This window comes from Micropterus salmoides, unplaced genomic scaffold (genome assembly GCF_014851395.1).
Source record: "Micropterus salmoides isolate LMB-PRFRI ecotype aquatic unplaced genomic scaffold, ASM1485139v1 Ms_hic_scaffold_16, whole genome shotgun sequence".
NCBI classification, from domain to species: domain Eukaryota; kingdom Metazoa; phylum Chordata; class Actinopteri; order Centrarchiformes; family Centrarchidae; genus Micropterus; species Micropterus salmoides.
Genome location: NW_024040707.1, coordinates 16,873,365 through 16,887,492, shown reverse-complemented (window position 1 = coordinate 16,887,492; position 14,128 = coordinate 16,873,365). Strand labels below are relative to the sequence as shown.

The following is a 14,128-nucleotide window of genomic DNA, read 5'->3' as shown; positions in this document are numbered from 1 at the left end:
TTCTGTGGGATGTTCTGTGATGCTGTCACTCTGTCATGGCAGCAGTGACAGTCTAGTTTGCGCTTTCCCTCCAGTAGACTGACACACTGGCCTGCTGAAGTGACCGTGGCTGGCAGGCAGACGCGGAGGGCTGAGACAGCCTTTAGTCACCTCCTGTTACTGTTTGGCTTAGGAGACACAGCTGACCTTTTATTCCCTCAGTAACCATTGCACAACAATGGTCGTAGCACAAATAGCTATATTACTTCAAATAATACAATCAGGTAATGGCTGTAGGCTATGTATGTATGTCACAGTCAACCAGTGTGTGCTGACTATGACACATACGCCTATATATAGCCTATATTTGTATCAGAACTGCTAACTTACTGAGAAATTCTGTTACATGTGCAATGTAGTGTCATTCACTTACCATGGACATAGGCCTACCTTTCTGTTGAGGGTTCAGTGGAAAGGTCTTAATAATGATACTTCCATGACATATTGAAGAAGGCGTGTTTTTAAGGAGGAAATGTTAATGAATGACAAGAGGAATCAAAAGTTTTGCTCTGCAGTCACTCTTTTAGTGTGAATCACTGCCACGCATCAGTGTGAATATCCATGATAGTAGGTCACAACATTTGGTTATATAACCACTCTTAATGTTCTGCTCTGCATCGGATGCAGATATGGAAATAAAAGATATGAGAGGATGTATCAAGATCCTGGGGCATCACAAGCGTGGGGGCTGGATAATGAGGAGGAAACGGGATCAGTCGTCAGGGTCGTCAGAGTTGGACCCTCATCCCACGGCTGCTCAGCTGTTACTGTCATCCATATTTGCAGCCTCAGTGGACAATTTTCTCAGCCGCAGGCCCCCTCAGTGCTCGCAACAACACAAAGATCAAGTGAATTAATTCTGCTACTGTGGCAGCACACTGGAGATCTAGGTCATGCAGTCATGGCTGTTTTTTTTTTGTGGACACCTATTGTTATGTCAGCCCCCTCCTTTACTCAGACACAATCTGACCTTGACATTCCCAGGTGATTTTCCACAGAAGTGTGTGTGTGTGTGTGTGTGTGTGTGTGTGTATGTGAGAGAGAGAGTGTGTGAGCCTGCTCATTTGACAGAGTGCGTGAGGATGTGTGTGCCAATGTGTCTGTGTTGGTATGCACGTCTCTCTATGTGTGTCTAAGGGTGTTTTATTTGTAGCTAGCATAGGTATGGTGAGATGTGTTATGAAAAAGAATGAGCCGCTGTCTATACTTAGGACTTGCCTGCGGCTATGTGTGCATGGACAAGTGGGAGAGAAGGTAGAGAGCACAGGAGTGGAGGTGGGAGGGTGAGCGGAGTGAGTGAGGCAGACGGAAGATGACAGAGAAGGGAGTAAGGTGGGAGGGAGAGGAGAGAAGGGGAGAAGAGGAGGGGCGTGCAGCGAGGGTACTGTGATGCACGCTGATCGGTCCTGCTCGCAGCTGATTGGCCACGGCGACTGCCACTCAGAGGGGCTGGGAGTCAGGCACTGCTAGGAGAGCAGATTATGAAGCGGAGCTCCATCAGCGGCAGTCTCCTTTCATTGTCTCAATGGCTGCACACGCGTTCCTCCTCTGCTCCCTTGCCTTGCTGTCCGCTGTCAGCCGGCCTGGGCTCTCCTTCACTGATGAAGAGCTGCAGCCGGGACTCACCTATGACGAAGTGCCTGAAATCCTGGACAGAAGGTAAATCCATCCTCTCTATGACTGTGAACAGAGGAGGGGTGTATGGGGGTGGGGGGTGTATGGGGGTGGGAGGTGGAATGGGGGTTGGGGGGTGTACGGGGAGATACATGCAGGGATGCTGGGATGCTGATATGTTCTCTTAGGGTCTTTTTTTTCTTCGCCTCCCTTCCCTCTTCCCCACCTCACCTTGGGTGTACCACAAATTGTGAATTCGGGCAGTGTTGGTGTATGAGAGAGAGCCAGCTGCGAGGCTTTGTTTGTCTCAGTCTTGAAGACTGCAACAGACGCTGCTCATTGATCACGGATGGGGCTGATGTCTCTGTACAGTGGTGTTGGTCTGGCTGAAGGGAGCTAAATAAGGCTGGGGGGCCTGCAGGAGAGGTACAGAGAGAGGGAGGAAAGGAGAAGGGAAAGAAGAGGGGGAGCAGCAGGGAGGGAGGATAAACAATGATGGGACAGGGAGGAGAGGATTCATCAGGGATGGTCTGTTGGGGTCTGTTTACTGATGCAGTCATTGAGAGAGAGAGAGAGGGAGAGAGCGAGAGAGAAAGAGTGGAGAAGGGAATTCTAGCCGGACCATGTCTGCATAATGCACATGCAGTCCTGCAGGTCAAATCTGGATAACATATTCAGGACTCAGAACCTGGGGGCACTCACAACGGTGGCACAGGGATGGGACTGAGCCAGCAGCCAGGGCCTCTGCTAGCACCAGTTCCTGCCTGCTCACATAGACACAAAGGCAAAGACCAATATTATTGTGCCAAAGCCATGTAAGGCTCTTGAAACTATGCCACGCACGGTGGCTCACACAATCCTCTATAGCGCAAATGCTTGGAAGCCATAATATACTGCAGTTTCTGGCTCAATGCTATTTAATCATTCAAATGATTTGCCATGTTATTGCACTCTCAGGAAAGTAATACACTCTGGAGAATTAAAGATTAATACTGTCTTGCTTTCATTTATTAAACTAACAGTCTAATCTGTACACATGTAAAGAAGTCGAGGGCACAGATAACTTGGACTTAGAATTCAATGTACAAAGACTCATGGGATTGCTCCCATTCCAGCTCAATCTAGTGTTTGCGAAGCCCTGACAGATCCCTAGCTCAACCTTTCCCTGCAGTCACTCCAACAGAGAAGGGCTACATTAATTTCTCCTGGGGTTTAGAGCCTATTCCTTGGATCAAACTTTGTGCGTAACTCTGCGACGTAACAGTTGCGTTCCCCAGCCACAGTTCTGTTCTCGGCTCTGACACACTCCAAGATGCTGTTATATAAGAGCAGCCTTTTATGCCTTTCATTTCAGAGGCCTTGTCGGGTTCATTACATTGGTTGGAAATGTAAAAGAAAGGGTACGATGAGTTAGAAACCTCTACTGCTCATAGACTCTGGGTTGCAGATAATGAAGAAAAAATGTTTAGTAAGCTTGATTTTCTGTGGTCACTGACATGTGTGGCACTATGACAAATATGGAACTGGACTAAGATTGATAGCCAAGAGCTTTACAAAATTATTAAAATACTAACCAGAAAGGACCTACTGTGTGTTTATACTTTTCCCTCTTATTCATCATCATCCAAATACTTTCTAGGAAATGTGTTAGAAGTACATTTTAGAAACGGTGATGTCTTTCATGTATACTTTTGCCCTCTTTAAAACAAAATAATTGCAGTGCAAAAGGTTGTACATAATTTGACCAATTCTCCATGTTTACACATTTTTATATAACTGTAATAATCTCTAGGGTAGCAATTATAATAAAACAGTCCAAGCAGAATATATTTCCACTGAAAATGAATGTGATCCAAATATGGGTACAGATTAGGGGTCCAGAGACTAAGTAGTAATTTTGGAAATGACCTCTTCACTCATCCGAGTCTATCAACAACCCAGGCAGGGATAGAGAATGGTAGGAAATCTACTGCAAGATGAGATTTTGCGGATGTAGTTGTAGTTGTTTACAAAAGGGGAAAAAAATGTTGACGTAAGCTTTATTTATTGCAAGACAACAGACGGAAATAAAAAGGATGTCATAAACGAAGCTGGTCACACATGTTGTAATGAGTAGCATGAACTACAAAGCTAAAAAGCGTAGATGGAATTACTTGATAACATATTGACACACAGCTTTTGATAGATTTGTTTTAAAAATGTGTTAATGCAAAGATCAAATACCTGATGAAATTGATTCAGGACATGTTTCTTGCCAACTGAAAATGAGTAAGGTAGAATGTTTAAAATGTAGAATAAGATATAAAAAGTCACATTTTAATTAAAATACAAACTTAATTCAATTACCAATGAAAAGCAGTGTTCAGTTAACTTGGCCCAGTAAATTTCTCATTATTATTATTATTACACAAGTCAGTTAAATAAGAGCCTGTTACAGCACACTCAAATTACATTACATCATTCCCACTATCTAATGACAACTGGCCACTGACAATGTTCAACAAAGATTAAATGGGGTCAGCAAAATTAGACCAGCACAAGAATTGTGCATCTTTGCATATAAACTCATTCTCAAGATACAAAATAATAATCCAGAATTCTGAAAATAAAAACTTTTTGTAAACTATAGGTAGCAAGTAAAATATGCTTCAAAGCCACTTACTCTCGCGTGCATATTTGTTGATCAGCAGGCGATCACATAGGATGGAGTATGGAGTATGGAGTATGGAGTATGGAGTTATGGAGTATTTTGTTTGCAGTTGAGGTTTAAAGGTTTATCTGTCACACTGTACAGTCAACATGTGCTTACATTCAATTTAAAACTGTTAAACACTGACAAAGTGACCTAAATATAGATACAGATAAGAAGTCAAAGTATTGGATTGCCAGTGGAAGATTGATGAGGGAACCCTTTTTAAAGAAAGATTAAAAGTTTAGCGCTTGACCTGAGGTCAAATTTAGCGCTTGACCTGAGGTCAAATTTGATGCTGCTATGAAAGCTACACTTAAATGGCAGCAGTGGCATCTTAGTCAACTCCTAAAGCTTAATCTGCACTAATAAATCTATTAATAGTCCAGCACCTGCACAGTGTGGAATTAAAACCTGTTTTCATGCCTTGTCAGGGATACAATCACCCAACATTGAGTACTTTTAAATAAATTAGAATATACTTTACATATCCCCCCCCCCCCCCCCCCCCCCCCCCCCAAACAAAAACAACAAAAACATAACATTCTCTGAGATTACTTTGAATAAGCAGTTCACCCTGTACATTGTGAATACTATCATAGCTGGGTATGATATTTCATGTAGGCATAATAAAAAGAAATATGAGTGCAAGAACACGTCACTGTAGTCCGATACACTATTGATATACACAGCGACAATGGTTCTAGGCTGAGAAACCAAAGTCTAATGGCTAATGGTTGAATTGCTAAATATTCCCTATTTCGAATACTTTCAGTGAAATTTATAGTTTACAGTGACCTAATTTAATCACACAGAAAATAGTTAACTGCTGTGCTTAAACAAAACTAAAAACTAGCCATTACTCCCCACCACTCTTGTCATAGGATGTAGAGGCTTGGATGAGCTGATCCTGGTTTACTGAGAGTCAGTCAGAGGGCAGTGGCTCAGCACTCTGTGGTAGCAGAGGCGAAGAGGATTTGTTTACATGTTTGGGGAGCAGGCACCACACCTTCTCTCTGCCTGGCAGCACACAGCAGAAGCACAGATGAGGGCTGATACATCTACGGTCTTGAATAAACTCACTGAAAATGTATTGATCGAGATACCATCAGTAGTGTAGATTAATCTTATTGTTGTTAATATTTAAAAGCCAGACACTTACTTACCTAAAAATAACGGTGATCATAACAGACTGACAATTCTCATAATGTATTTAGGTTAATCTTGGTGATCTGGATTTATGTTATGTGTAGGCGCGTGTTTGTACACTTACATGTGCACATATTTAAGGATATGTGCAGAGGGAATGTAGTGAGCCAAGGAGTGGCTCTGGCATGGCTTTGATTATATAAAGGGCCTGTTCAGCACCCAGGCACCGTGTGACAGGCTGAGCCAATGACGGGGCCGCAGCAGTCCTGGGTTGCTGACCTCGCGAAACTGGCACAGGAACAAACGACTGGGCTTTAGTTAGCACTCACACACTCATGCTCGCACAGACTCCTCTGGCTCCTTTCAGCCAGCTGAGGCCTGGGTAGGTGCAGAGGAAGGAGTGCTTATTCACTTGCATTTGGGATGGGCTGGAGGGAGGGGGGGTTGCATATGCAGCTTGTTTACAATGACACAAACCGACTGTAGCTGGGCAGTGTTTACATGATACATGTATAAATATGTAAAGTGGTTTTTTTAACCTTTATGTTGTCATAAGTTTCACATATCAGTGCAGGTGATAAGTGAGCAGCGTCCAAGCATCTACCACGCTGCTGAGGTTTCAGTCACAACGGCTAGCTGCCAAAAGCACTACACCTTTGGCAGCTCGTTCATATACAAACATGCTTACCCAGCATTCACCTAGGCAAATGTAAATATTTGGATTTGCCATATAAGTAAACTGTCATATTGTTACCCATGAAATAGTAGATGCAGACATTGCGTACAAGCAAGTTCACAGGAATGTCTACACACACATAACTTCAACAATCATGATGCTTATACTTGGAGTTTGCGCCCGCACAAACACACCAGTATATGGGTTGCTTGTATACAGGAAATGACAGCATATTACCTCCCTCCTGATCACTTACTTGCTCACATTTTACAGTCATCATCATGTATGCGGCCATCATTACCTGTTCAACGGGACTGAAGCTTATCTCCAATTAATTGGATTTACTGAGAAAACCCATCTGATTACTCTGCAGCACAGCACAGGTGTGATCACATCCGTGATCACAGCACAGGTGACCGGAAACAATGTCACCATAAAGGATGCACAACAAAAGAGTAGTCTGTTTTCTCAGATGTGCTTTGTTTTGCTCATTACTTTTCTGGAAAAAGAATTTATCAGCGACCTTTTTAATCAACAATAAATGAGTACAAATTAAAAAAAGAATGTTCTAACACTATAACGATAGGATTATCATGAGTATAATATCGATTTGCTAGTGGAAGTCCAATGTAATAAATTCAGTTAATATAGGTCAAAGAAATATGTCTAATAAAGAGGGAAAGCTGTTTATGTTTGACTGATTTCACATGGGTATTCGAGTTACATAAGTTTAACTGAATAACCTTCAACTGCTCTATTCGACCAGTTGATATTAACTTGATTATAATGGTCATGGTAAAAGTTGGGTGTATAGTAAGTCACGCTTTCAGGAGGTCAGTCCACTTGAACTGTCCAGAACTCTGTCGGCTCTGACATCATGCCTTAATCTCTTCATCTTGTTCAGGGCCTACGTCTCTCGATATTTGGGCTCCAGTAGACCTGCGCTGTACTTACCACTAATCCTAATCCATCTGGCACTAAACTACACAATATTGCCCAGGTGGAAACTGCACCAGATGGGTAGATAACTACTGCAGGCTGCTGGTAGTGATATGTGTGGCATCCTACCCTAAAACTACCAGATACATACGTAATATTTTTTTATGTCAGAGTGGATGAGGGGAGGTGCATCATTTCTTCAATCTGGGAAAAAAAAAATGTAAACAGCTGTGTCTGAGATATTGTGCATCCGTGGATGGCATGGATGAATGAGCCAACAATAGGGCCCTTGAGCCAATCAGTGAAAATGTCATAGTGACGTGAAAAGATCCATCATTTCGTAGAATCTGGCCAAATTCCAGTTCAACTGTTTGAGATTTTGAGCGTGAAATGCAAATGAAAAATTCATGTTGTAAGATACATAGCCGCATACTCCCTTCTTCATGGGAATAAGTATATGAGAAAAACTGCAGCTCAATGAAAACAGAACTTTCTTGTGTTGTTGTATACAGGAAATGACAGCATTACCTCCCTGCAAATGCAAAATTCTTATTACATGTAATGCTCGCCTCACAAATCTCAAGACTGTATTCTATGACTTGTGAAGGTAGGGTTAATTTAACCACCTTTTTATTACAGAATGTAAAAGATCACTTAAATACAGCATATGGGGTAGTTCCACCAGTGTCTGGTTCATTCCTAAACAACAGCAGTCACAGCTATTGACTGGCTTTTGTGTTTGAACTTAGAAATATTCAGGTCAGCCTCAGTCTATCATGTGTATCTTCTAAAAGGCCTTTCCCACAAGATCACAGCATTACTATTCAACTAAAGATAACAAAGACAATATCATTTACAGATGAACGTCTTTACAGACACTGCTTTTGTTGTGCTGCAATTCATAAAATTATTTGAAATACGTTATGAACAATGCTGATAAACAAACAGGCTGAAGTACTGCCTGGTGAAGTCACACAGAAGACAGAAGCTAGTAGTCATGACCACTCCCACAGGTCTTAGGGTTTACCTTTTACAAGCCCATTATAACTGGCTATTGTGTGGAGATTAGCAAGCCAGCCCAGATGATCACTACGGACAGGCATGGATAGACCACACAGTCGGAGCAGCTGGGTGGACCATTACAATAAACAAAACTGGCCATGTCAGCGCCGCTCTGTAAGCCCATTGCTGGCGTATTACGTCTTTGATTAGACCGTTAAAAGGATCAACCTAAGCTTCAAGAAGTCCAAGGCTATGCAGGGTTTAGTTAGACTGAGAGCATGGCTGCAAGGCCAAACACGTGGCGGAAAAGGAAATGATTTGTCCTCTGTCTCCTGTGCACTATGTAGGTCAGTCCTAGACTGAAGATCGGTCGTTTAGTAAAAGCAATACACCACACAAATACTGAATTCTTGCAACACAGACACCAAGGAAACCTATTTATTTTGTAAACTGGTAATAATATTCTGTGGTCAAAGTATTATACTAAGTCCTCTGGAGCTGTGCACTATGCAGTACTGTGTTAAAAAAAAAAGTTTTGATCGTATATGTTGCTAAATGCGTAATTTAAAAGTTTGTAATGTACATTAAAATTTGTATGTATTTATTTTAGTATTGTGGTCACTTTCATACACATACAATACAACAATATACATACACTATGTTTTTGTATGGTAGTTTAGTGGCTATATATATTTTGTAAATGACATGCCATACACAAAACATGTAATTAAGGTGTGGTATTTAACAGCTTTAAAGCATTACACTTTTTACTGTACCTAAGTGAAGTTTACTAACATGTTATATGCATATGCGTGTTAAATGTGTATGAAAGTGAGCATCACAATTTTTGACAAATTATACAAACACTGATCATACCAAAATGTTTAAAAGTTTATTAAAATTCATCTTACAACATAGTAAAATAAATTTTACAACATTTAATATTCTTACAAGTGTTTTTTAAATATAGACTAGCCTGCAAATCTGTTTTTGTCCCTGTGGTTGCTGCAGCTGCATCAGTAGACAATTAACTTCACTGTTGAAGGGAAAATGCTAAATAAGCACCTTATACACATTATGGAGAATTGTCCAAAAAAGAAAAACCATCAACACTTCCCTGCATCTTGTGATCATAAGACCTTATTTTGTCTTCTGTCTTTTCCACAGCAAAGAGGACTCCAAACAAGCAACAAGAGTCACATCAAGTAAGTAACAAATCCGGTGTGACACAAGGCCTGATTCAATCAAACCTGCCATGGTAATTTTGATACTGATGTGTTGGATAGATAGTCCTGACAGATGCATTTCATTTTAATGCTGGAGACATCTTCTGCTATATTGTAATACAAACAGATTTGGCAGTATGGCGTGTATGTATGTGTGTGTATGTGTGTGTGTGTGATCCATACACCTCAGTGGCAATTCAGATGTGTGGCTATATTTAGGCCCTTTGACAAAAAGGCAGAAAAAAATCCTTAAATGCTTTAAATTATGTGATTGCAGTTCATATATTGCTGGAACGAGATAAACAGTATTTGTAAACACGAAACAATACTACCATAACTGTGAAATAAACTGCTGATGAGTCACTGCGGTGACGCAAAACAACTGGAAATAGATAGGAGCCTGAGCACCTCGGTGTACGCAGGATCTTGCTATGCTTGTGTGTGTGTGTGTGTGTGTGTGTGTGTGTGTGTGTGTCAGTCTGTGGCATGTGTGAAATCGGCTGAACTTTCATGATTATGTTGCTGTCTGCAATGCAGCATTGCAATCAGCTTAATATGTATACTGATATAATCTTTGACAGTGTAGTAATGTGTGTATGTGTTTCCAGGTCAAGATGGTGGGTACGGCTTAGAAAGTGAAGAGGTTATTTTGACGCCTGAAGATGAAAACCCACTCAGGAGAATACTGCAGGTACGCACTCTCTATTCCTCCCTCGCTATCTGCACCATCAGCCCCTCTATCTTTTATCTGTATATAAAAAAACACGCACGCATACTGACACACACACACACACACACACACACACACACACACACACACACACATATGCGCACAAACATAACAGAGCATACTCACACAGCCACACTTGCTTGACCTTGGATGTGGGAATATTGTTGGTCTCACATTCACCAGAGGTAAAACATCCCTGCCACCCACACACATAGGACCACTCCGACTGAAAATTCAGTGAAACTGTATGCTGTATCAGCTGATGCATACAGGCACAGTTACATCCGTGTCATATAGATTAACTGATTCCTTGCAGTAACCTCTCCAAAGCTACCGTGTTCAGTGTTGTAGCTTATAAATGTTTTGGAAAATGTCATCTCATGTTACCTGGCATTTCCAATTTTTATTCAAATACTTTACATTAAACAAACAACACCGCGACTGCCACTTTACATGTCTTGTAAAATAGTGCTGGAAATGTCCCCCAATGAGATGTGGCCTTTGAGCAAAGAGATTAAAAAAAGATAGAGGGGGCAGTTTCTATCTACAAAACCTTTAGGGCACAATACCTTTTGTGGGCCACACACGAGGATGTCTCTGAATCAAAATATGATCGCCCTCTAGAGGACAGTCACAGAATGCAAAACTGCTGATGCCCACACTTAGGTTTCTAGTTCCTTGCAGTTTCTGTATTTCTCCTGTGCTTAATTATTTTCTTCATATGTTTACAGCCTTTTAACTGGCATCAGCCAGGGGTGTCTCACAACAAGAGGAAGCTGCTCCAGTCTCTGATGGGGCCTTATGGCCCACTGAGCGTGTCTTACAATGGGAAGACCTGCATTCTGTTCAAGGCAAAGCGCCTGGCAATCCGCTACAGGAACCACACCTTTATTGACCTGACGGAGAGGGTCTTCAGCACCAACTCACCCGTAGACACTAAAGGCTCCATCTGCACCAAGGAGAAAGCTACGTAAGTCAAACCTGTGGACAGACACAGTCAGAAGTACAACTTGTGTCATAGTGAATTAATGCACGTATATGACAAGACAGAATGGACACATATGTTGTGTTAGACAAATATAGCCAAAGCCACATATCTATATATACAGCCAATGAATCAGTGTAGGTTTCTATTTAGTTACTATGTTAAATCAGATGATTTAAAATGTGTGTTATTTTTTTGCTACAGGCTTTCATTAAGGTTTGGTGATGTGGAGGACTTGCGAGGTCTAGTAATCAGGTAACCAACATCTTAAAAATAGATATCTACCTGAAATTTTTTATTTATCACATTGAGCAGTCCAAAATAATATTAAAAGATACAGTAAATGCATGTGTGGACTGTGCGTGTAACTAACATTGTCTTGTCTGCCAGGCTTCAGATGTCAAACACTTTCTATGAGGCAGCTGGTCAAAACTGGTTTACACTGGACAGTGTTCACATCCACTACAACTGGACCCAGGAGGCAACCTTCAACGCCAGCGAGGTCTACGCTCCTGCCACTTCATCCTACCATTGCCAACATGTCAGCAGCCTGCACAAATATGACACCCTGCTAGTGCCCAGCTCCCACACTGACACATCCGCTAACTGGCACATCACTTTCACTGATTTCCAGGTACACTGTCGCACAAGGGACGCAGCTTTTGTTGTGAAACTCTTCTAGTAATGCCTGCACATTCACTGTTGTATCATAGTCTTTCCCCCCTGTTACCTACACGTGTGCATGTGTCTGTATGTTTACCAGCCATTTCCTTTTGTATTCCACCTATTTGGCTGTCAGTCAGTCAGTCTCTCTGTTTACCGTCTGTTTGGCAGTCTGTCAATCTGTCTGTACACTGTCTGTTTAGCCATCTGCTAGGCTGGCTCAACCTGTCCATCTGCCTAGTGTCTCTGTCCCTGGTAAGCTCAGTAAGAGCCAGTAGTTTAGCCTAATCTCATCTTTACGCCTTCTCTATGTGTTCTTCCAGATCCAGGCCTTCAATGTGCAGTCAGACAAGTTTGCGTCGGCCAGTGACTGTGCCACTTTCCTGACGCCCGCCATCCTGATGGGCTTGGTGACATCTTTAATCCTGCTCCTCGTCTTGGCCTATGCCCTGCACATGGTGGTACACCTCAAGCACATTGACCGCTATGAGGAGCACAAAGCCACCGTCTACTTTCCCCGAAGTCCCGAGGCAGAGTTGCCAGACAAGAACAGCCTGTGAAGGGGAAAAAAAGAGCTGGAGGACAACAGGGGGAGAAAGGGAGAGAGAAAAGCTGTGTGTGCAAGTGAATACAAAAGTGAAAAAGTATCCTCCACAGAATATTTGTTCAACACAATGACAACTTTGCCTGTTCATATGAAAACCTTTTAAGTCTTAACTACTTAAGTTAAATGCAGACCGTGGTTGGATACTTTTTCTTCTTTCCTCATTGACCTGCAACTTGGCATCCATATTTTGAAAAAGGCCTTTGGATGTTCAAGTCTCTCCCTGAGAGATGGTTCATGATCCTAATGTCAAAGGTCAGGGACAGTCCCAGGGCCCTGAAGGGCAACAGCATATACAGGCCTTTACCCCAGTCAGCCATTGAAACCACAAAAGGCTAGCACCTGTAGCTAATACAGCTAACATCAGATGCTCCTGATTATACGTATGTATTACATGGCTCACAAGTGTCATATTACAAGTTTCCATCACACACATTGTCTTTACAGCTTTTATTACAGTGTACTTTGTCTAATACTGCTGCAAAAAATATAAACTTCAAACAGCCAGTTTTATAGCTGAAATAGCCGTATTAGCTGCATGCCATAAAAGGCTGGTCAATCTGGGCTAGCACAGTGTTTCCTAATAATAAGGATTCCAGAGAGTCTTGCATGAGTTGCAGCTTAAAATAATCAAACATGGCACAAAGTTGAAGGAGCTTGTAAAGCTTTTGAGTGTAAGCGGAGAGAAATATCGGGAACCACTGGTCTAGCATCTGGCTGGAGTGAATGGATCAGCACTACTGGCCCTTCAGAGCCTCTGGCAACTCTCACCCCACCCCTGAACAAGACTGCTGCTTGGAACTTAACTGTGAAACGGCCTTTTACAGACCAGCCAGACAAAAGTGGGGTTCTACAAACTAGCACAACACTGTTTAGTTGCGAAAGCACTAACAACGAACTGTCAAAGACTATACAAGGAACTATGCTGCACAAGACTGCCCATCTGAGGGCATGGCAGGAATGTGGGTCTTGCGATGACTTGACTCTCTGAGGGTCAAGCGTTTGGACCAGGGAGACCATGGGTCCTCCATCCACACCACTTGGTTTGACTGCCAAAGTGAAGCTACAAAGGAGTTGCCATAAAATATGGTGAGAGACAGAATGAGACAATGTGAAAATGAAAGCTAATCGTTACAGCTATGTACAAAACAAAAACACATACATGTACAGAAGTGTCACTCTGCGGAGGTCTTTTTTTTATATACAATGTAATCATGAAATACTATTAGGTACAGGATGACTATGCTAATCCTCATAACCAAAAGGATATACAAAGCTGTAGATAATTAAGATCTCTATATGATCATAGCTGTTTACCATCTTCAAATATTGCACAATCAATAAACATAGGTACAAGTAAGACATTGTGCTATGAGGATTGGTGAAAGTATCAATGCATATGATTTTTTCTACAAAGTATTAACATATTACACTGTATGTCTTTTTGTTTTAAGCTGGGCCTGACAATGTAAGGCCCAGTTTCATCTAACTGTAAATTACAGTACAAATTCCTACCATAGAAGGACGATACTATGGAATGCCGTCCACCCACCAGGACTTATAGATGCCATTATTATGCCAGAAGCCACACTAGCAGTAAAAGCATCAGTAAGTCATTACTACTGATAAAAACACTCAGCATGACAGTAAATAGATATCTTAACATTCGATATGGCAGTTCTGTCAATCTGTAGCAGTGTGAAATGTGTTCTTTGGTCATAAATGTATCCTACAAACTATGAAATGAGTGGAGGCGGTTTGTCCGAGGACTGACCGATGTAGCTTGAACAATAAATGATATTCAGAGGAAAA

At 41.8% G+C, this 14,128-nt stretch overlaps 1 protein-coding gene across 1 annotated transcript; it reads left to right on the top strand.

The window, feature by feature from the left end:
* The first annotated feature begins 1,488 nt into the window (after positions 1 to 1,488).
* atp6ap1lb (ATPase H+ transporting accessory protein 1 like b) lies at positions 1,489 to 14,128 on the top strand. Its single transcript, XM_038723734.1, has 7 exons — positions 1,489 to 1,698; positions 9,276 to 9,313; positions 9,943 to 10,025; positions 10,796 to 11,034; positions 11,254 to 11,304; positions 11,440 to 11,683; positions 12,036 to 14,128. The coding sequence occupies exons 1-7, from the start codon at positions 1,565 to 1,567 to the stop codon at positions 12,270 to 12,272; spliced, it is 1,026 nt and encodes a 341-aa protein (XP_038579662.1). The 5' UTR covers positions 1,489 to 1,564; the 3' UTR covers positions 12,273 to 14,128.